Source organism: Cupressus sempervirens, chromosome 5, assembly GCF_028749045.1.
Source record: "Cupressus sempervirens isolate cs-2001-9-10 chromosome 5, ASM2874904v1, whole genome shotgun sequence".
In the NCBI taxonomy this organism is placed as follows: domain Eukaryota; kingdom Viridiplantae; phylum Streptophyta; class Pinopsida; order Cupressales; family Cupressaceae; genus Cupressus; species Cupressus sempervirens.
In genome coordinates this window covers 197310890-197335613 of record NC_143122.1, presented here as the reverse complement: position 1 = coordinate 197335613, position 24724 = coordinate 197310890, and the positions used below count along the sequence as shown (strand labels likewise).

General features: G+C 32.7%; 2 protein-coding genes across 4 annotated transcripts in view; both read left to right on the top strand.

The window, feature by feature from the left end:
* The first annotated feature begins 7745 nt into the window (after positions 1–7745).
* LOC149555063 (uncharacterized) overlaps positions 7746–24724 on the top strand; it is a 40749-nt gene continuing 23770 nt past the window's right edge. The window contains exon 1 of one of the 3 annotated variants that reach the window (XM_089829096.1): positions 7746–7803. The gene's annotated coding sequence lies outside the window, so the exon portion shown is untranslated. Of the gene's footprint in view, positions 7862–18809; positions 18829–24724 lie in introns of those variants that run through there. The other 2 variants (XM_089829098.1, XM_089829097.1) reach the window with 2 other exon arrangements.
* Positions 13881–18470, top strand: LOC149555064 (uncharacterized). Its single transcript, XM_089829095.1, has 4 exons — positions 13881–17242; positions 17374–17672; positions 17808–18204; positions 18314–18470. Exons 1-4 carry the CDS (start codon positions 16833–16835, stop codon positions 18333–18335), a joined length of 1128 nt encoding a protein of 375 aa, XP_089685221.1. The 5' UTR covers positions 13881–16832; the 3' UTR covers positions 18336–18470.

Below are 24724 nucleotides of genomic sequence, written 5' to 3'. Positions count from 1 at the left end.
AAAATAAATCAACTAATGTTAACTGGTCAATATTCCAATGGCTTTGACTCTCCTTGACTTTCAGATATTAGGGGATTGCTGATGTGGCATTAGTTTTGTAAGGGCAATCAATTAATGATACAAATATTATTATTTAGTCGATAGGCTATTTTGGGAACTTTATTCTCGAAAATTAAAAATTGGACGAAAAATTTGCAAGTTGGCCAAAAAAGTTGTCAGTTTGGCCAAAAAATTGAAAATCCTTCCCATTAATTATTTACTAGCCAGTTTTTATCTCCCTCCACTTTTAACTCTTATTTTGATATTTATTATTTGTTATCTTCACTTTTAACTATTGTTTTTCTTTTTCTATTTATAAGTTGTGATCTCACATTAACTCATGTCGTGATCTATTCAGTTAACTTTTGATTTTAAAATTGATTTAGATTTTAGTTTTTAAATTATTTTAAAATATATTTTTATATTAGTTTAATTTTTCCTTTAAATATTATTTTTTAGTTTTTATAATTTATTTAGTCAATAGAATATTTATTAGACATTTTTTTGTATTTCTCTTATTAATTTTTCATAATAGAGTTTTTGATGAGTTTTTTTGAATGATTATTTCTTCATATTTGATAAATTTAATTTAAATAAATAATATTTATTAATCTATTTAAAAGATTTTAGTAAATATTATGTTATTTAAATTAAAAATTATTAATAATCTAATTTGTTCACATAAGATTATAATTTAAATATCCACTTTTAATTATTATTATTCTTTTTCTATTTATTTAAACAATAATTACTTGTGATCTTCACATTAGATTATGTTGTGATCTCTATTTATTAAACTTTTGATTAAAAAAAATTACTTGTGATCTCCACATTAGATTATGTTGTGATCTTTATTTATTAAACTTTTGATTTTTAAAATTGATTTAGGTTTTAATTTTTAAATTACTTTAAATTATTATTTTTATATTAGTTTAATTTTTTATTTAAATATTGTTTTTTAGCCGATAGGCTATTTGTATGAACTTTGTTCTCGAAAATTAAATTTTTGACAGAAAATTTGCAAGTTGGTCGAGAAAGTTGTCAGTTTGGCCGAAAGATTGAAAATCTTTCTCGTTAATTATTTACCGGTCAGTTTTTATTTCCCTCCACTTTAAACTCTTGTTTTGATATTTATTAATTGTTATCTCCACTTTTAACTATTATTTTTTTTACTATTTATTAGTTGTGATCTCCACATTAGCTCATGTTGTGATTAGGCCTGGAATTTGATAGTCACCCCTCCCTGTTATATGAATTTTTGATGATGGTTGAGTCATTTTGGTACCTTTCATTTTACGTTCAAAATAATTATTGATTGTCAAATTTTTTTTATATGAATAATTTAATAAATTATTTTTAAATTTTAATAAATTTTCACTGTAATTTCCAACATATTAAATATAAAAAAAAATTCAAAAGTACACCATCTAATATTCCAATCTATAAGGAAAAAAATTCAATTAAAATTAAAAGTAAACATTTCATTACTATGTTTTTTTTTTTTTTAAAGGGGTAAATGAGGCCACAAACAGGGGACCTCATCCCCGTGAGATTTGAACCTTGATGGCAAGCATAACAACTCAACAACTTAACCATCATAACATGCCACTATTGGCCATTTCATTACTATGTTACCATCATTATGAAAATGATTTAGCCACACAATTTTTTCTAGCCATTCCATTCGAAATTTTCGTTTAACTGAAATTTTTTTCTTCCCTTGATTAGAAATATTTGACCTATCTTCAATTTCATCATTAAAACTAAACCCTTCCCTAGTTTGATTTGTTTGTTCATTTAAATCGTCATCTGAAGAAGTCCCAAAAATTTCTTTGAAATTTTTACTGTGAGATTGTTCATCCTGATTTAGTAATGAAATACAAAAAACATCTAAATCTTTTTTTTCCAGGCCACTTGTACATTTCTCCAATAGTTGCTTGTTTCCTTCTCTTTGAAGACATTTTTTATATACCGGCAAAAATAAATATAACATTAGTAACTATGTATGAAAATAAGAGTTATGAAAACTACATACAATTTACCTTATGTGATTCAACATAGGAATTTTAAAAACTACATAAATTTACCTTATGTGATTCAATTGATGAAGAAGAATTTTAAAGTTACAAATAAAACATAAATACAATTGTTTGACAAAAAATAATGTTTTTGGTGATATGATTATATAGATACAAATTGGAATAAGTATAATTTAGTAACAAATAAATAAATCTCATATTTACAACAAATTTTTAATTTTTTCATATTTGTTTTGAAAACAATTCTAAAACCAATAATAAAAAATACGTACAAGTCAATCATATATTAACAAATCATGGATGTTTCTAAATTAATATAAGATAATGTTAACACATAGAAGATTTAATTTATAAGATTAAAAATATAAACTCATAAAAATATTAAAGAAACTTGACAACTTTCTAAAATTAATATATTTAATTTTAAAAATGTTAAATCAATATAAATATTAACAAGTTTCTAAAATCGAATGCTTTATAAAAAATATTCTAAAATAATAATAATTACAAATTACAATGAATTAAGCTAAAAATATAGAAATAGATATATATAATTAGTAATATAAAATATGTTAACAATTAAATCACAATATTATTTATTAGTAAGTTGAGTTTCTAAAATTCATATATTTTAGATTCTAAATTACTATTAGTATACAAAATATATATTATATATTAATTAAAATATCTTATATTTTATTATGCATATATTACATATATTTTAATATAATGTTATATCTATATTAGTAACTGAAGTATTATATTATTCTTATAAGAGATTTTGACGATTTATTAAGAAATTTAATTGTCAAATTTACAGTTTAAATTTTTTTTAGCTTGTCAATGTGTACGGTCTTTAAAAAAATTAGCCTATCATATATGGTAAAAATATCGAAAAACGGTCAATACGGCCATCAATTTCAGGCCTGGTTGTGATCTATTCATTTAACTTTTGATTTTTAAAATTGATTTAGATTTTAATTTTTAAATTATTTTAATTTTAATTTTATATTATATTAATTTTTTCTTTATAAATTATCTTTTAGTTTCTATAGTTTATTTAGTCAATAGAATATTTGTTAGACATATTATTTTTTTGTATTTCTCTTATTAATTTTTTATAATAGATTTTTCGATGGATTTTTTTAAATGATTTTTTTTTTCATATTTAATAAATTTAATTTAAATAAATAATATTTATTAATCTATTTAAAAGATTTTAGTAAATATTATGTTATATAAATTAAAAATTATTAATAATCTAATTTGTTCACATAAGATTATATTTTAAATATCCACTTTTAACTATTGTTTTTCTTTTCTTATTTATTTAAAAAATAATTACTTGTTATCTTCACATTAGATTATGTTGTGATCTCTATTTATTAAATTTTTAATTTTTTAAATTACTTTAAATTATTTTTTAATATTAGTTTAATTTTTTTTGTTAAATATGTCGATATTTTTAATATTATTTTTTGTATTTCTCTTATTAATTTTTCGTAATAATTTTTTTGATGGTTTTTTTTTAAATGATTATTTTTTCATATTTAATAAATTGAATTTAGTTGTAAAATCTTGAAATTATTGAACACGTTTCTTAAACAATATTCAAATTTCCTAAATATTATAAATTTTATATCTATGTTTTAATCTTTAACTTTTTTATTTTTTTATTTTTTATTTTTAAATTTTTTATTTTATTTATTTATTTTTATTATTCAAAGAAGCATTTTATTAATAAAAATAAACATTTACAAATAAATAACAGCAGATACAATGCTGACCGCTATAACAACATTAGTTACATTACAACGATCATCCGAGGTAACATCGGTATTGAGACAATTAAAAAATTTATATTTACATTATTTAATATTCATTCTACATTTTTCTCTTAAATCTCATCTCCTATCGTCACATCGTTGCATGTACAAAAGCATGCAACTACTAGTTTTAGTTTCTATAATTTATTTAGTCAATAGAATATCTGTTAGGAATGTCTCTATTTTTCATATTATTATTTTTGTATTTCTCTTATTAATTTTTTGTAATAAATTTTTTGATAGTTTTTTTTTAAAATATTTTTTTTCCATATTTGATAAATTGAATTGAATTGTAAAATATTGAAATTATTGAACACATTTCTTAAGCAATATTCAAATTTCCTAAATATTGTAAATTTTATATCTATGCTTTAATCTTCAACTTTTTAAATTTTTGTATTTTCATTATTAAAAAACTTAGATTTATATTATTTAATATTCATTCTACATTTTTTTCTTTAATGTTCATTCTACATTTTTCTCTTAAATCATCTCCTATTGGTGCACTCGTTGCATGTACAAAAGCATGCGACTGCTAGGTTGTGTAAGAGAGCTTATATTAGTGATTTTATAATTTGTTAGTTATTTGTGTGGGTCTCAAACATTCATTTGGTGCATCTTAAAGTGTAGGTTTGATTTTATGCACCCTTACATCTTAAAGTGTAGGTTTCATTTTATGCACCCTTATTACTCTTTTCTTTAGAAAAAAAAACATAGTTTATAAGGTAACAAATTAATATGACTAAAGTACATAATTAATTATTAGCTAAAGTACATACTTAATTAATTAGCTTATTATCAATGAGGTATGTACTTTACCTAACACAAGCTAATTAATAGAGGCTATAATTTATTCCACACATCATATATTTGACCTTCACAAGATTTTAACATGACCTAAGATCAAATATTATTAGTTCCTACCTTTGGCAGGAAACTAAAATCACCAAGTTCAAGTTCCATATTAGTTCTATAATCTAAAAATTTCATTGATATACCAATGTTTGCAAAAGGTTTATTAATTTGCATATTTTTTTGAAATTGAAAAATACAATTTTTTTAAAACTTTATTGGTTCATGATGAAAAAGGCAATGCAAAAATTCAATTTTCTTCATAAAAAATACAACTATTTTTTTCAACCTCTATTAATGCAAGCATTAATTGCAACCTTATCTTTTCTTGTGATAAGTGGATAATTTTTTTTTTTTAAATAATCATTTTTCTAACACCTCTATTAATGAATGCATTAATTTCAATTTTATTTTTTCCACATTTGTGACAAGTGGATAAATTTTTAAAAAAAAAGACAATTAGTTTTAATTGATGTTTATCTTTGTAATTTGTAAAATGTTATTCAAATATATATTTTTTAATCAAATATAGACATTTTAACTCTTTTAAATTGTCAATTTTCAAAAATTATTTTTTATATAGTTTAATTTCATATTTATTTTAATTTTAATTTGTATATAAGTTTACATTAGAATTTAATTATTTTTATTTTTACATATTTAAACCAATGCTTTTAATATATATATAATTTTATTAGATTATACATTTATTTAACATATATAATTTTTACTATATTGATATTTTTAATTTATACTTTAAAATACATAATATTAATTTTGTATCAATTTTAATAAAGTTCAAATTATTTAGCTTGGTATATTATCAATTTTATTTATTATAAGTGTGTTTGATTTTTTTAAAGCATAAATGTTATTTTTAAATTAATTAATTAATTTTTTTTATGCATTATATTTAACCTTAAGGATATTGTCCACCTTCTGCAATTGGATGAATTTATCACTTGAACAAGATATATCAAACAATTTAATAATTGAAATTAATCAATTTAACTCTTTTTAAAAAAAAAAAACAATTTTATCTATATCTCATGTATAATTAGTAGATAAATATTTTTGGTATGATAAATGTTCTTTAGGATGTCATCTAATTTTAATTTAGCATGATACTATAATGTTTATTTATATATTCTTTTACTATTTTAATTAATATACATCATTGCAGTTATATAATTTAATAATATACTAACTATACTTGTAATTTAATTTAGTTTAGCACTATAATGTTATATTTTTTATTACTATTTATTTGTTATTTTATTAAATTAAATACATTATATTTTAACCAAAGTCTACTTCAATCAACCATAAAATCATGAAGGCAAGAACTTTGGGCATGTGCCCCTTGTTTTACAGCAATTTTTTTTTCTTCATTGCAATTTTGTAAACCAAAACATTTCAATTCTCCATTCTCAATTGTCATAAATAATTAATTAATCTTATTTAAAAAATAAATTAAATCCCACAAAAATCATAATCCCTAAGCTTTTTCATCAATATCACAAACATTTTCTACATAATATTTTTTTTATCTCTATAAATATAAATTTTTATAAAATAAAATAATAAAACATTTTTAAAATAATTTATACTTAACAACATATATTTATAATAATTGTCCGTAACAAAATAAATAATAATTCATATTTCACATTTTACAAATACTTATCAACTATATTTGTTTTAAGAGTATATCGTGAACACATAGATACATTTTTATTACTTATAGATTAATATAATTATCTTACATAAATCTTAAACATTTCTTTAAAACACCCCTTAAAATATTGCCCCTCCAACTTGCTTTTATAAACCTCTGTTTGACGACTGCTATTAGGGCCTGTTTGGTTGGTGGAATATGATTTGGAAATTGGAATCTGGAATATTGGATTTGGGATTTTGGAACGTGAAATCCGGATTACAATTTCGAGATTCAGTTTGAGACCGTTTGGTTCACCAATAATTCATTATTAGAAAACACATTTTCTTTGTTTGGTTCACTAAGAATTTGTTATGAGAATTCAAACTATCATCACAAGAAAAGCTCTATACTCAAAAGAGAGAAAGAAAGAGATCAACCCAGTGTAGAAACAATGGTTGCAATTAGGAAGCTCGTCCCCAACTTTTGTAGGGCAGATGGTGAATGTCAACTTTGCCACAAAACTCAAATCAATAACAACGGGAGAACAAATAACATGTGCAAGGGCACCGCCAAAACCCCAGTTTCGACTTCCCTCGGGCATGACATTGACAGGGTGAAATACTTGGGATCCTTCTCCAACGAGCCCCCCTCTTACCTCACCAGTGAGTAGCCCGACGACTACAACTGGGACACTGCTAGCTTATCAGTGGATCCAGAGATATTCACAAAGAACATAGAGCTGGAGGTGATTCATAGTCGGTGAGCCATGTTGGGAGCTTTCGGCTACGTCTTCCCAAAGATGCTGAGTCGGAACAAAGTGAAGTTTAGAGAGGCAATGTGGTTCAAGGTGGGTGAGGGCGGGCTCAACTATTTGAAATTTTCATTGAAGAGACCTTGGCTTCGTTCTTCCTACGCAGAGGCAGCAAAAATTCTTGACAACAACATGAGCGAAAAAATATAAGGCGGACCAAGTGAGCAGCCAGGCGGATCTCAAAAACATTTCAATTCAATTATTGTGTAATGCTCATTTTGGACAAATTGGAATTGAAATGAGAATTAGAGCAATTCCACCTATTTAGATAGAAGACCGAATCCAATGTTTAGGAGTTAAATGGGCATACCAGATCTTCATTTTTTCTAATTCTAATTCTGATTGTGCCAACCCAAACAGCAAATTAAAACTTTTTTAGAATTCGAAATTCTAATTCTATTCCAAATCCACCAACCAAAGGGGCCCTTACTATTTGATTGACATGTTGTACCTCTACCTCTTCTAATGACAATTCCAGCCCTTGCCCTTTTATAAACTGCCCTTCTCAATCTTACACCAAAATTAAACGGCGTAAGCAAGGCAGGTCGTGGGTTACAACCCTACATCTTCTCAGAGGTATGTAATATTTTCCTTCGCTCCAGTGAATTTTTTTCAGGCGTTCTTGTATGTGCAGGTTTGTAGCTTGCATTATCCTTCAGTTTGCATCCGTAATTTCAGTTCAGTTTCCGTAATAGTTCAGCATAGAACTTGATGCAAGCAAATATCTCGGATCTCTGAGATTTTGGTTCTTTCTTTGATGTAAATTGATTGGGAAAATTTATAATTTGAAAAGCTCTGTATTGTTGTTGCATCCGATCTATATCCCTTTGTCAAATTCATCATAGGACTGGACCTGACCTCAGCCTATGGCCATGCCATGCCATTTACAGTTTTGAACTTTGGGTTCAGCTTTTTAAAGAATTAATAATGGGTACTTATTTTTCCATTATTTCGGGAATTTCCTTTTATGGGCGACCTTGTACCTAAGACTTAGCCTGGTCTTGTCTTTGCGGACATAAGCATCAATTAAATTATATGCCGTATTTTATCCAATTTCGTCGGTTTATCATATATGAGCAATTTGAACATGGCGCATCACATAAGAAAATCACTGGTGCTTTTACCATTAGCGTTCACCTCATTCCACAGTTCTTCTATCTTCTATCTGATAAGTTTCTCATTTGGGGTGTCTGTCCGATTAAATTCAGCTGTGACTTGTCCTCAACCTTGTTATTCGCTATAGTCCTCACTCAGCATGTTCAATGTGGTATCTTACCCAATTCTATACTTCCTTTGCTTCCTGGGTTTTGAAAATGTTGTGTTTTGTAGTGACATAAGTTATTACAAATCGGACAATGTTTCATTGATTTATTGTGTTTCTCCCTAGATTTGATCATGAGGCTTTTCGCTATGAAATTTCCAACACTACTACCACTAGAGTTGATCTCATTTAACAATTCTTTATAGGTTTATATTTTATCTTCTAGAATTTGAACTTTGACTGTGAACATATGGAATTAATGATTCTTTTACCATTCCAATTAATCTTTTTGTGGAATTTCTCTGTATGTTTAATTTATTCCCATTGAATTTGAACAAAGGGCATTTCCTTACAAAATCACCAATGCTTTTACTACTCTTCCATTACATTTGACAATTCCCTTAGGGAGACATATATCTATCAGTTTTGTGCAAATCTAGCAAATAAATGCGAGGATTAAAAACACTCACAAAGTCGAACAAGAAGATACAAGGATTTAATGTGGTTCACCCAATCTTGGGTTATGTCTACCAAACAGAGAGTCCAATCTTATTATCCAGTGAATCAACCTGATTGCAATCTGCAATCCCCTTGCAACTTAATACCACTGCAAGAAGCTACTAAATTATCATATGAAAAATCCCTAACCCTAAGCCATTTCAACAATACTTTTTTCGATTACAAAATAAGGGTTAGAGGGCCAATAGAAAAAATAACTTCTGATGCCTTTTACAATAACAAAATCATATTTTAGCTTCACAGAGTGCTGCCCTTGGACCCCATCCTGTATTTGACAGGGAGCACACCAGGGGCTCTGCCCCTCGCTGCCCTTGACCTCACAAGGGGTGTTTCCCCTTGACCCCATCTTGGGGGTGCTGCCCTCAAACCCCCAGAGAAAAATCTGGGGGGAAACTGTACCGATAAAAGTGGGGAAAAATAACCTCCGACTCTAATTGGGCTCCATATAACAATATATTCTTGGTATATTAATTGTTTTATTGTTTCATGGATTTTTGCAAATAGATTAACAATAAAAAACACGATACATACGACCAATAAAACCTGTTAACACCAATGAGAAATGGGGGTTACCAAAATAAGGCATACCAGCATGAAACTAAAATGCCATGTCCCCGCTAAACCACTGTGACTAAACCCTGCAAGAAGAAACAAAGGCTGGAAATCTTAAAAACCTGGGATGCAATCCTTTGTGGAAGAAACTGGAACACACAGGTTGACTATCTTCTTCCTAACATCATTGGAAGAGTCAACATTAACAGTAGTTTTACCAGACATCACTAACCTATTTCAGCTGAAAAATATCAGCAGAATTACCAAAACTCACCACCAGTCGCTTCCACACAGTACTCCATTAAAAATTTAAATCATCAAGCATGATAAGGTTAACAACAGCTGGTATGACCTGGTACAAAAGCCACTACTGAACTGCTATATCAGAAACTCAAAACAGTTAACTTTTACACAAAATCTTCTGCAATTGAAGCATGGGTGCACAGCAACCCGGATTCCCCTGCTTATTGATGACAATGACAGATTTAGTCAAATTCAGGGTAGAGATGTCAGGGATATTGAATGTATTCTGCAGATGTCTTTTCTGAAACAAGACCTAAATACATTGAATTTTATAGAGTCTTTCAGTGACATCAGAACACCTCGAAAGCCCCAAGATCTGCAGACAGACAAACGATAAAACCCAAACAAATGACTGCAGAAAGTGACGCAAAAATAAAGCCAGGGTTGGAATAAAAAGGTTTGGTGCATTGACCAAGCCATGAGATCAAATGACTGGGAATCAATTTACACACCTGGAGAACTGCTTCTTTCCCAAACTAAAAGAAAAATGATTACACTTTGATCATTCGACAGAGATTTGAAGCTGGGTGCAATAAAACCTTTTTCAACCAACACATATTTAACAACCATCAGTACAATATCTATCTCCTTCAGTCAAACACAAATCTCAGACTGGAAGGGGAGAAAGTCCACTCTGTCATTAGTCAATCTATTTTTAACTGCATTGAGGGATCAATACCATTCAATATGTACATCTGTGGTGCGGTCAATGCAGTTACATTTATGGCAATGATTTCATCATTCAGTCACCACTCTAGGCATTGCCTGCCCCCCCACCATCGCCTCCGCACCCCATCCCCACCCCCGCCCCCAGTATAGGTGGGGTGGGCCTTGGAGGAGCACTTCCTCTGACAAATGAATGAGTAGTTACAGCAGGACTCCCCTATCCACAAGCCGACTGTGAAAATTAATAATATTAAATGTACCTTTAAGGACCACTTTGTCATTTGTACTTTTCAACTCCCAATCCCGCTGTGTATCAATCTTTAGACCATGAATAATCAGTAAGAAAAATCCTCTGACCCCTAAGTTCTTTTTCCCTTGATGCAGCTGACAACTTGATCCCATACAGAAATGTTAAAGCGTCTGCTTCATTATTTGACTTATGTTCAATAAGGAACACGGCTTCTTGATAAAACTTCCATCTGCCTTTGTAAGGCAATCCCTGCATGTGTAATCTTGGATAAACCCGAACTTCACCATCAAAATTCATCTTGATATTCTCTAACTTTGGAGGTATCCAGTGAATCATATCACAATCAAGAATTTTTTTCAATTACTCCTTTAACAGGGGATCATGTATTTAATTTTTTGTCAATCATGCAAAATTAGATATTTCCAGGGTTCTATAAGTATATTCGCCTAAATTTTCGTTTCAAGATTTTCTAATCAAATTCTATTTATTTTGTTAATATGAAACGTGATTTTTAATTGCAACTGGGAAGTCTAATTTGGATCTTTTTAAAATTGTATTTAAATTTTTAATAAGAATTTATTTATGTGTCAAAGATTTTCTGGATTAACTGTATAGAACCTTGTGAATGATGTTCCAAGGTAGCTAACATTCTCATCAGGGGAACAAAAAATGGTGGAGGTGTAATAGGCAACTGTTGAGCTCTAAGTATTTTTGAAAGGATAGAAACTTAATTGTAAGTTTGATACAGAGGCAGTGCAGCATCAAAATTTCCTGCTGTTACTTAGGATGTCTTGAACAAAGTCTTAAGCAATCCCATCAAAGGCTTTTTTGGAAGGATGATTTTCCTGATAGAAAATAGTTGGGATTTAAGGTAGGGCCTAAAGCCCTGAGAGAATTTTACTAGGCAGCCCAGGTCACCCTAATCTTGCACTAAATAGCTGAAATTTGTTCATTATAGATTAAGAAAGTCTCTGTATTTTCTAATAAGTTAGATTGTCTTTTGGCTTCTTGAAAGCAACATTGGAAAATAATTTCATCAGACACTAGCATTAAAGTCCTCACCTCATTAAAGCATCCCATTGTTATCTCAGAATCCTTGTCTCAAAAAGAATGTTGTTGTTAAGCTAATTAAGGATTACATCTCTGAGTATGGCAGTGAAGATCAGGAGGAAGTCACCCTTAACAATGAGGCTATTGATAAACCAATCTCAGATCCACAACAATATTAAGACCAAATGACCCCACCTTATTATCAGATTTTATAGGAGAATCCTAGAGGCACATACATCTATGATCCCTTCGTAGGCCTTGAGCTGCAGGAGCAATCCCAGGGCCATATTTTGATACACCATCATAATTTAATTCAAATGTCTATCCCTGGAGGGGACTCTTCTTGTTGAACCCCATTTGGGTTTAGGAATAACTATTAAAGACCCTATGGTATTGGCGCTCACCTAACTTATTTTTCTGATCAAGTAAATATCACAAAGAGGCACCAAATTCCACAAATGAATGTACAGAAAATCCCTTATATAGGGCAAGTGAGTATTACCTTTGTTATAACAAAGTGAATTGCCACAGCCAGGCAAGTTAACTATATGTCCAACTACAAGGAAAGGGAAGGAGCAGCATGTAACTGATAACCTGCCATTCCCTTACCTGTAATAAACAAAAGAATAGGTATAGAGAATAAATAAAATTATAGAATCAGGGTCGTTATTATCGCATCATTCTGCGCCATTGCCCTTGCTCTCACTGCTGGGAACCTTTGTCCGGGGTTCCTGTATGTTCAAAGAAATATTTTGCCAACACTACCTCCAGGTTGCCAACATATGTCCTTGTCATGTCATAGAATTTTGGTCATTTTTTAGCTTCTCACAAAGTGCCTTCAGCATCTTGCTTTGAGGCAAGGCCTTTCATATATAGTTGCTTTTTGAACTTTACATATGATACCCAATAATCTACGTTGCTGGATTTGCGCGTCTGGCCCTCAGAGAAGATCTGGGTCCGTACCAGGTCTGGATTTGTGAACCGGAAGTACCAGATTTGCGCAGGGTTGGTATTTGACCTTGTGGATTTGTTTGGATTCCCGATCCACGAAACTGGATGAACCCACAAGGTCAAATCCAGACCCTTATGAATCCGTAATGAATCTTTTGGATTGGGAGAATACACATGAATCCACACATACACAGGAGCGACGTGTATCCACATGGATCCCTAGGGACTCGCAGGCCAAACTTCGAATAAGTACACATGAATCTGTGTGTGTGTGTGTGTGTGTATACAATGATACATAGAATTGGACTCTTGTACCCGAATCCAAATCGGCAACTTAGTTAATCATTATCAGCAATCACTAAAACACTCCTTTATAGCCAACTATAATCTCTTTTTAAGCGGCTACTTTTCTCATTTGGCTTTTTCCATAGTTTTAATTATAATATCCATATTTCCTTCAATCTATGGGAAAAGGAAAATGAGGAAACTAGCTGCTTAAAAATATTATTGTTGGCTATAAAGGAGCGTTTTAGAGATTGATGATAATGATTACCTAAGTTGCCGATTTGGATTCATGTACGAGAATCCAGTTGGTAATTTTTTTCCCCATAATGATTTGTATGGATTCGTGTGTGTGCATATATATATATATATATATATATATATTCGTGTGTACTTATTCTAAGTTTGGCCTGCAAGTCCCAGGGGATCCATGCAGATACGCATCGCTCCTGGGTATATGTGGATTCACGCCGTATTCTCTTGGGTCCGTGTGGATTCATGTCGGATTCATATAGGGTCCAGATTTGACCTTGTTGGTTTGTCTAGATTCGCGGATTGGGAATCCGGAGGAATCCCCAGGGTCAAATCCTGACCTTGTGCAAATCGGGTATGTAATGATTCACGAATCCAGACCTGGTATGGACCAGGATCTGCTTTGTGGGCCGGATGTGCAAATCCGGCAACGTAGATTTTTTGGGTATCATATGTAAAGTTTATAAAGCAACTACATATTAAAGGCTCTGGCTCAAAGCAAGATGTTGAAGGCACTTTGTGAGAAGCTACAAATTGACCAAAATTCTATGACATGACAAGGACATAGCCTTCATATTACAATGCTTTCAAGCTGAAACGAAAAATGAATTCTCCTTTGAGTTTGCAGACTCCCAGAAAAATATACAGTATTCACTACACCATAACAAAGAAGCTGCCACTGATATGCTTTATTATAGCAAACACACTAATAATCTTACCCAAAACACCTCTTAACAAACCAGCACCATGATATGCTGTCATAAATGCATAAATATCATCAATACTGAAATGGTGACAGAAGAAATCTTGCCAGAATCATCATTCGAACGCATACAGCAAGTACACTCAACATTAACCATAGGGATGACATATAGAACACCAACAGTCGCTCAGTATCTATACAGATACCACACAATCATCTTTTGTGAATAATAGACTCTGTATTAATTTATTCAATAGAATGCAAGAAAGTACTTTAGCCATGCCAAGGAGAACGGCACACTTTCTTGTAGTCTTGTGTAACCGACACTAAGACTTCTCTGCTCCACCAATGACAGCTCATCACCTTGGCCACAATACATCAAATTATTAACAACTCTTAATTTCCTCTGTCCATGTCAGGCCCTTTCCTATTTCGATTATCACCGTACATGAAGGAGAACGATGAAGACGTGCCTAGTATAGCACACATCTAAAGGACAGTTAGAAAGAGTGATTGTATGTAGGCTGACGCTGAAGAATGAACAGCCGTGACTCTTCAAATACTTACAATATTGAGTATTTCATAGCCTGGAATGATCATTCCATGATAGCGGAGAATACACAACAAAAGTCCCAGAATCAATACTGATGCAAATACAGGCACAATGATAGTTCAATCAAAACACAGAAGCAATTATTGCAGGTAGGCTGATATTTCCTGCAGCTAAAAACATTAACACATTATTAGCCTACCACATCTGGCCTGCTTGTCTGGAGAAACTTGCTAGCTATATTGTTGTGAAAGGAATTTGAAAAATGCTCATGTTTTTACATGTTTGCTTAGTATCATTATAGGCAGATAAAAGTCTAAACTAATCACATGACGACTTCTTACATATCAATATGGGATTGATAGTGGTTTTAGCTGGTAGTTATTGATGTCTAAATTTTCTGATAAAGCAAGAATCAGGTTTAGCATCCAGGGTTAATAAAGAGTCTTAAGAAACTGGAGTGATTTCAAAATGCCCATTAAAACTAGGCAGGGTTTACTAGATAGTGAACATCATTTCATATGGATGCTTTCATCTAAATCTAGCGAAAGATTCTAATTTTCTCTTTTCTTTGTTTTTTTAGTCTCTGTTTTTTGAATTTATTATTGGGACACTTGAGTTAAAATCTATCTGGAAGTGTTTGAGCTAATCTGTTTGCAGATCAGTGAAAGTTAACGGGATGGGATATTTTTGCTGATGGAGTTTTTAACAAGTACATGATAGTTAGCATACATTGCATTTCAATAAATATGAAATATATGTATCATGGAGAAATGTTTAGGGAAATACTAGAATTTGCTATAAAATCATTTTCTTTTTAAATTTGGGCAATCTATAATATGTACTGTAGATTTTGCAAAAAACCCTGGAGGAGATTTGCTATTGCACTGAAGATGTGTATGGTCTTTGCAAAAATGTACCTTATCTGCATTTTTTTGATGTATATGCAGTTCTTTATTTGTTTGGCTCATGGATTATGCACAACACTGAAATACATTGTCTCATTTTGAAGACTGCAAGCAAGGGCAGATCTTTCTGTTGCATACAGATCATTGGACCTGTGAATTTTTCAAATTAGTGGATTCTGTAGGAGACGAGATTTCTTGGAAATGCAGGACGAGGATGTTTCTAAATCAAAAATGCAAAAATGGAAGTCATCAGCCCAGACACCTCCTGTAGGCCAACTTCAGGCATACAATGAGGCATGACAAGAAGATGCACCAAAGGTGCCAAAGTCATCACAAAAGAGTCAGAAGGCTGAGATTTCTTTAAAAAGATTTGAACCTTCAAGGTCTCCCCAAGATAGTGGCTTGCCTGAATCGTCACCACTGATGTAAAACCAGGTAATGACCATAGATGGAAATATCGCTGAATACTCGGCGAGTTTTTCAGATCTGCGAGTTTTTCGCCACTTGACTCGCCAAAACACAAACTCGGCCGAAAAAATTTAATCGCTGATTAATCGCCTATTACTTGGCGAGTAATCAGCGAGTTTTTATAAAAAACTCGCAGTTTTCCTGGCCCACGGCCTGTGACAGCTTAAAAGGGAAAAAAGTCATTTTTTCCTTATTCTTTGTTGCATTTGTGTTCTCTAGAGCCTTGAGGTGTGGAGAGAAGAATGTTTGGACGCATTCTTAGCTGATTGCAAGTGATTCGAGGTGGATTTGAGTGGATTTTAGAGGATTCTAACTGGTTTTAGAAGAGAAATTTCTTTCCAGCTATGTTCATTTTATCATAGTTTGAAAACTTTTTATAATTTTAACAAATGTTCTATTGTTTTTGTTGTTGTTTGTAAATGATTTCAAATAATTTAAAATCATTTTAACTCTATGCTTGAACTTTGAATCATTTGAAACCCTAGTTGTTCTAAACTTCTAACTTCTAAGTTCTAACTTTGTTTATTCATTTTTCTATAAATTTATGTGTAGGGCAGCAGTCAAGCATAAAAAAAACATTACAAACCCGCAAGAAGAGTGGCCAGAAACACCATGCCCATCTAGATATATAGGCACTCGGCCTAAAAATGCAAGAGATAAGGCATGGTGGTATGCGTATGAAGCTCCAAATGATTTTGGGAAGGTGATATGCATTTCATGTGAGAGAATTATTTCTGGAGGCATAAACCGCTTCAAATACCACCTTGTAGGCATAAAGAAACATGATTCAAATCCTTGTCTCAAGGTAAGTGAAGAAGAAAAAAGATTCATCAATGCCCTACTTGTAGTTGTTGAAGAGAAAAAATTGAATAGGGAGGGCAAAATTAGCTATGAGGGCAGCCATAGCTGAATCTCAAGGAGCTCCTTTTGATATGCAAGAAGAAGAAGAAGCACTTGAGAACATATCAGGATCTCTTCGTGGCCCACGGATCCACAAACAAAATGTCTCTTTTACCGGTTCCACTTCTTCTACAGGTTCTAGTTCTTCATCACCATCCGCATCAGGGATAGGGAGTTATTTTGTGCCCGGGAACACACCTGGAGCACAACCATCATTAGAGGGCACTGCATGGTTCAAGGAGGTGCATGAGCAAACTTATATTGCAGTAGCTGATTTTTGGTTTTTCAACAATATCTCAATGAATGCGGCTGATAGTCCCTATTGGGTCAATATGGTGAATGCAATTTTAATATCGGGCAAAGGGTACAAGCTGCCTAATCACAAGGATATGAGGGGAAGGTTAGTATTTTACTAATTAATAATTGTAAATAATTGTGATTCACTTCAGTTCATTGTTATATTTTAAATCTTAATTGTTATAACTTATTTCCTATTTTTTACTAACACTTTATTACACCTAAATTTTGTAGGTTGCTTGATAATGAGGTTGATAGGGCAAGAGTATTGATAGAAGACCAAAAGAAAGAGTGGAAGAAGTGTGGCTGCACCATTTTATCTGATGGGTGGACAGATGGAAGAAGTAGAACCATTATTAATTTCTTGGTTGCTTGCAAAGATGATGTGGTGTTTTGGAAATCTGTTGACGCCTCCAACAAAGTGAAAAATGCACACACATTGGCTTTAATGTTGGAGAATGTTTTCATGGAGGTGGGGGTAGAGAATGTGGTGCAAATAATCACAGATAATGCAGTAGCATATGTGGCAGCGGGTAAATTTAATTTTTTATGTTCGAATCAATATGAATCATGAATGTAATGCTATGGTATTATTCAGTTTAGATTTGATGTAAATACTAAATATGGAAAGTTTGTAACTAATTATTGATTTTTTGCTAATCTTTTAGGTAGAATGCTCCAAGAGAGGCATCCCACACTTTTTTGGTCACCTTGTGCAGCACATGCCCTTGACCTTCTTTTTGAGGACTTAGAAAAACTTGATTGGGTGAGTCCAGTTGTGGAAGATGCTAGGCGAGTCACCAAATATGTCTATAATCACCCATGGGTTCTCAGTTTGATGAGAAAGACCATTAAAGGCAAAGATTTGATGAGACCTGCTATGACAAGATTTGCAACGATCATCTTGACGTTGCAAAGTATTCTTGATCACATATTGGCTCTGAAACAAATGTTTGTGTGTGCTTATTGGATTGCTTCATCTTACTCAAAGAAGCCTGAAGGAGAGGCTGTGGCATGGATAGTCTTTGATGATAGTTTTTTGCAAAGGCTAAGGAGATTGTGGAGGTAACTTCAAGAATCAAAACATTATATTTTTAGTTTATTCAAGTTTCATTATTAATTCATAACTTACTATGTTATTAACTAATTTGTATTTTTCAAATTTCAAATGTAGATGTCTCTGCCCCTGGTTCTAGTCTTGCGCATATGTGATGGGCAACAATTCCCAATGGGAGGTCTTTATGAGGCCATGGATAGGGTCAAAGAGGCTGTTAGAAGTTACTATCATGGGGATAGTCTCAGATTTGACCTCGTTTGGGAAATAATTAATAGGAGGTGGAACAATATGCTCCACCAACCCATTCATGCAACAGGCTACTTCCTCAACCCCAAATTCAGGTACTATGATTGTCCTTGAAGTTGAGATTTTACTAAGACTTTATTTTACTTTACTTTTCAAGGTTGTGTAGTAAGACTTGATATCATTTTCTATTTGTTTTAGGGCTGATGATTCCTGCTCAGATCCTAATGGAGAGGTCATGGAAGGTCTCTCTAGATGCATTAAGAGAATGATATCCAATGAAGTGGAGAGAGACCTTATTGTGACTGAACAACAAGTCTATGTGGAATTGAGGGATAATTTGTTCTCTTCTATGCTAGCAAAGAGAGCAAGATCTACTCAAGCACCAGGTAAATCGTCAAACTTTAAAATTGTAGTGGTCATAGCTTCACTTCCTCATTCTCCAAGCCAAACATTGAAAACATCAAGCCTAGAGAAAGCTATTGCAGGATTGATTGTGTGTGTTTTTGATTATCTTTTTTTATTGCTTTATAACTTTTTATATTTTGTTTTGCAGATTCTTGGTGGGCAAGTTGGGGTGGCAATACCCCCAATTTAAAGAATTTTGCTCTCAGAGTCCTATGCCAACCTTGTAGCTAATCCCATTGTGAGCGCAATTGGAGCTTAATTGAGTCCATCCACACAAAGAAAAGAAACATAATGACTTAGAAATGGCTTAATGACTTTGTTTATGTGCACTATAATCTTAAGTTGCGCATAAAAAAGGCACAAAGTTCAGAACTACCTGGTCCACTTGATCTAGATGAGATAGATCCTTATTTTGATTGGACAACATAGGAGCCAGGTCCATTGTTTACACTAGATGAGATCGCTGATTTGGAGAGGCAGGCCATGGAGGGGGATGTTGGAACTGATTTTCATTTCACAATGGATGACATTGAGGACGAGGAAGATGATGATTCAAGCTCAGAGGATGAGGCATTACTAGTGCCACATATAGGAGGAGATGCATCCTCTTTCAGGATGCCGAGGCAGTTAGTAGGGATGTCGAGCGAGAAGGCACAACCACAGAGTTCACAGTGACGCAGCTCACGCCCTATCCTAGTGCGGGGCACTTCTTCGAGGACTAGACCCCCTCGCTTTCTTGCTAGTGCAACTGGAAAGAGGAAGATGTGATTGTATTGAATCTTGATGTATTTAGACTTTTAGTATTTACTTCTAGTTTGACAGATTGAAACTATTTACTATTTTGCTTCCTGCCATGAGCATTCCGCATGAGAATGCAATTTTGTATGCACTATGCATTTATATATATCTAAACTTTGCTTATTTTTTTTGTATTTTCTTTAATTAACTTATTAGATGCATCTTCTCATTAAATTTTGCAAAGTAAATGTATTTTTAATTAAATTTCAGTGGTTTTTTTAGGTTCTTGAGTTTTTTTTTTAAATTGCCGAGTTTTACTCGATTAAACTTTTGAGGGGCTTGGCGAGTTTTTCAACTATGGTATATACAATACAAACCCCGTCCCGTATATGCCAAATGATAGGGTACCATCCAAGTCATCCAAGCCTTGTCCAAATTTATATCATAAATGTCTCAAGTGAAGCTATGGCTAGCACAAATAGGGATTGAAAGTTTTCAAAAGGCCTCCAACATGAAGGTTGAGCTCTTAGGCTTACCTTGAAAATTCACCATGGAGGATTTTAAAAATTAACACTAGAAAATCACAATCAAAATCTGTGATTTTCCTTTAGAATAACTGACAAGCAACAAAAAGAAATTGTGGTAGTTGAAGGATGCACATGGCAACAAAATGCATTCAGAAGTCTGCACAAAAAAACCCACAATTCTGGAAAACCATTGTAAAGTCACAAGAAACAGCAATTCACGATAGAATGTTGAAATTAAACTTCACCAGCAGAAAAGATTTTTTACAGTTGGCAGCACAAGAAAGGAAGCGGTGGATAAGCATAGTTTTTTAAATGGCTTTTCTTTGATTTAAAGCTTTGCACATATGTGTGGTTTTACACTCTGCCTTTCTACTTTAAAGCTGCATAATCAAATTGCAGCATTGTGTTTTTAGGAATGGCTTTACATTTAAATGAAAACATGCTGAGCCTGAATTTGCACAGCAATCTCCGTTTGCAACAGAGCCATTCTTCATCAAACCAGGACAGGAACACTTAGGAAACAAGTACATAAGGCATATAGATTCTACAGTTTCATGCAATCTTTTTGAAAATTGTATATACCATAGTTGAAAAACTCGCCAAGCCCCCCAAAAGTTTAATCAGGTAAAACTCGGTGATTTAAAAATAAAAACCCGGGAACCTAAAAAAACTGCTGAAATTTAATTAAAAATACATTTATTTTGTAAAATTTAATGAGAAGATGCATTTAATAAGTTAATTAAAGAGAATACAAAATAAACAAGCAGAGTTTAGATATATATAAATGCATAATGCATACAAAATTGCATTCTCATGGCAGGAAGCAAAATAGTAAATAGTTTCAATCTGTCAAACTAGAAGTAAATACTAAAAGTCTAAATACATCAAGATTCAATACAATCACATCTTCCTCTTTCCAATTGCACTAGTAGGAAAGCGAGGGGGTTCAGTCCTCGAGGAAGTGTTATATCAAATCTAAATTGAATAATACCATAGCATTACATTCATGATTCATATTGATTGGAACATAAAAAATTAAATTTACCTGCTGCCACATATGCTGCTGCATTATCTGTGATTATTTGCGCCACATTCTCTACTCCCACCTCCATGACAACATTCTCTAACATTAAAGCCAATGTGTGTGCATTTTTCACTTTGTTGGAGGCGTCAACAGATTTCCAAAACACCACATCATCTTTGCAAGCAACCAAGAAATTAATAATGGCTCTCCTTCCATCTGTCCACCCATCATATAAAATGGTGCAGCCATACTTCTTCCACTCTTTCTTTTGGTCTTCTATCAATACTCTTGCCCTACCAACCACATTGTCAAGCAACCTACAAAGTTTAGGTGTGATAAAGTGATAGTAAAAAATAGAAAATAAGTTATAACAATTAAGATTTAAAATATAACAATGAACTGAAGTGAATCACAATTATTTACAATTACTAAATATTAAAATACTAACCTTCCACTCATATCCTTGCGATTAGGCGACTTGTACCCTTTGTCGGATATTGAAATTGCATTCACCATATTGATCCAATAGGGACTATCAACCACATTCATTGAGATATTGTTGAAAAACCAAAAATCAACTGCTACAATATCAGTTTGCTCATGCACCTCCTTGAACCATGCAGTGCCCTCTAATGATGGCTGTGCTCTAGGTGTGTTCTTGGGCACAAAATAACTCCCTATCCTTGATGCGGATGGTGATGAAGAACTAGGACCTGTAGAAGAAGTGGAACCGGTAAAAGAGACATTTTGTTTGCAGATCCGTGGGCCACGAAGAGATCTTGGTATGTTCTCAAGTGCTTCTTCTTCTTACATATCAAAAGGAGCTCTTTGAGATTCAGCTATGGCTGCCCTCATAGCTAATTTTGCCCTCTCCCTATTCAATTTTTTCTCTTCAGCAGCTGCAAGTAGGGCATTGATGAATCTTTTTTCTTCTTTACTTACCTTGAGACAAGGATTTGAATCATGTTTCTTTATGCCTACAAGGTGGTATTTGAAGCGGTTTATGCCTCCAGAAATAATTCTCTCACATGGATTGCATATCACCTTCTCAACATCATTTGGAGCTTCATAAGCATACCGCCATGCCTTATCTCTTGCATTTTTAGGCCGAGTGCCTATTTATCCAGATGGACATGGTGTTTGTGGCCACTCTTCTTGCGGGTTTGTCATGTTTTTTTAATGCTTGATCGATGCCCTACACATAAATTTATAGAAGAATGAATAAACAAAGTTAGAAGTTAGAAGTTAGAAGTTTAGAACAACTAGGGTTTCAAATGATTCAAAGTTCAAGCATAGAGTTAAAATGATTTTAAATGATTTGAAATCATTTACAAACAACAACAAAAACAATAGAACATTTGTTAAAACTATAAAAAGTTTTCAAACTATGATAAAATGAACATACTTGGAAAGAAATTTCTCATCTAAAACTGGTTAGAATCCACTCAAATCCACCTTGAATCGATTGCAATCAGCTAAGAATGCCTCTAAACCTTCTTCTCTCCACACCTCAAGGCTCTAGAGAACACAAATGCAACAAAGAATAAAGAAAAAATGACTTTTTGCCCTTTTAAGCCGTCATAGGCCGTGGGCCAGGAAACTCACGAGTTTTTTATAAAAACTCGCCGATTACTTGCCGAGTAATAGGCGATTAATCGACGATTAAATTTTTTCGGCCGAGTTTTTGTTTTGGCGAGTCAAGTGGTAAAAAACTTGCAGATCTGAAAAATTCAACGAGTGTTTAAAAACTTGTCGAGTATTCAGTGATATTTCCATCTATGGTATATACTATAGATATGATACTTAAAATGCTAATTATGAAAATATGTGTAACAATATAAGACATAAATATGAAGTATAAGTTCACCAAGGCCGCTATTGTTAGTTTAGTTTTAGTATTAACATTGCATTGAATATTGAACAATGAACAAAGAAAGAGATCTAAGTTCTAACTTCTATCAAATAACTTAAATTAAAATAATCAAAGATTGAAGATTCAAATGGCATCAAAGTATGAGATTATCTCATCAATCATTTAGTGGCTTCATAAACTTAATTACATCAAATTGCAACAACCATGATATGATCACAATGTTCAATGTTCAATGTTTGAAACTTCAAATGACAAATGTGATAATATCCAAGTCTCAAGTACAAACTAAAAAATCAAAAGACAAAATGTCAAGTACTAAAAACCCAAGGGCCACCAAAATTCAGTAGAGGCTGCCTAGAGGCCTCCAATCATCCATGTCAGCGCGAGGCTCAGGCTCGACAAATTCATCCTTCGAACTCTTGACCTCTTCAAGGGTAAGAGCCTCGAGAGGAATACCAACCAACCTCGCATCAAAAGTATTTTCATCCTCATCAACCTGTGGGGGCTCCTCTGGCTCTACATCCCATCATGCTGCAAGGCTCTCTTTGTACACACGTGTCTTGCAATCTTTAATATGCAAGGCACAATGTACAACCACTAGCTTCTTTTCTTTCTCTGAGGTAAGTCTACTCCTCTTAAGAGAGTAGATGAAGTCTGTTCCTCTTAAGAGAGTGGATGAAGCTATAAGTAAACTAGTTTCTCTCAGAAGCTGAAGAACTAGATACCTAAGATAATTTCATAACAATCATTTGGCTAGTTTGAGATTAAAAAAATTGAAATTCATGACTAAAAGACTAAAGTAAAGTGAAATTGGAATTTGAAAGTGAAAAGTAAAGGTTGTAAAGTTGGAGAACATGAAACCTGAGATAGGAGACGGACAATGTTGGAAATATAAGGTAGGCTAGGTTGCTGAGAGGGGAGGGGTGAATCAGGAACCAATAAAACTTTAAACTTCACCAATTAATCCTTCATATGTTATTTTTTGAACTAGTTGCATGCATGAAAGTGAAAGCAATAAAACATTCATAACATTTTAACACAAGATATGGTGACCCAGAAACCTTCAATAGAAAGTAAAATTGGGGTGGGGATGATACCCACAAGCTTTAGTACTGCAATATAAAGTTGGCCTGTTAAGGCTTACAATTGGTCACTTTTGATGATTTGCCTAATTAGGAGCAATAAGGACTATTAGTCCACCTTGTGAAAGGATCTTACAAACATACTATGAAGTATGCACTCTGTTAGGAGATTTAGCATAAGACTGTTAAGTCCACCTTGTTAGAGGATTTGACTGATGCACCTCTTAGGATGAACCAGTGACTGATCTTCGATCCGCAACTTTGATTTGCTGAATGAGATTCCTCGAATTACAATGATCACCTTGTTGGACTGATTTTTTACTTAAAAAAATCGCAAGTACCAGCGAAAATCAGAGTTGAATTTGCCTTTCTGTGCCTAGGGTTTTACAAAAATTGTCATCCATGTTCAAACCCTAGGGATTTCCCTTGCCTTTGTCTTGCTTAGGGTTTAGGGTTTTAACCCTTTGATAGGGATACATAAAAAACATGTTTATATATTTATGTCCCTAGGTTTTTCGCCCATTATCCCTTTTATATTGTCTTGCCTAAGTCGCGACTGTGCAAAAATACTTTGAGGTGCAGCTTCGCTACTTTTCCACTGCTAATGGTTTGTGAAGGTGCGATGGTGCGAGA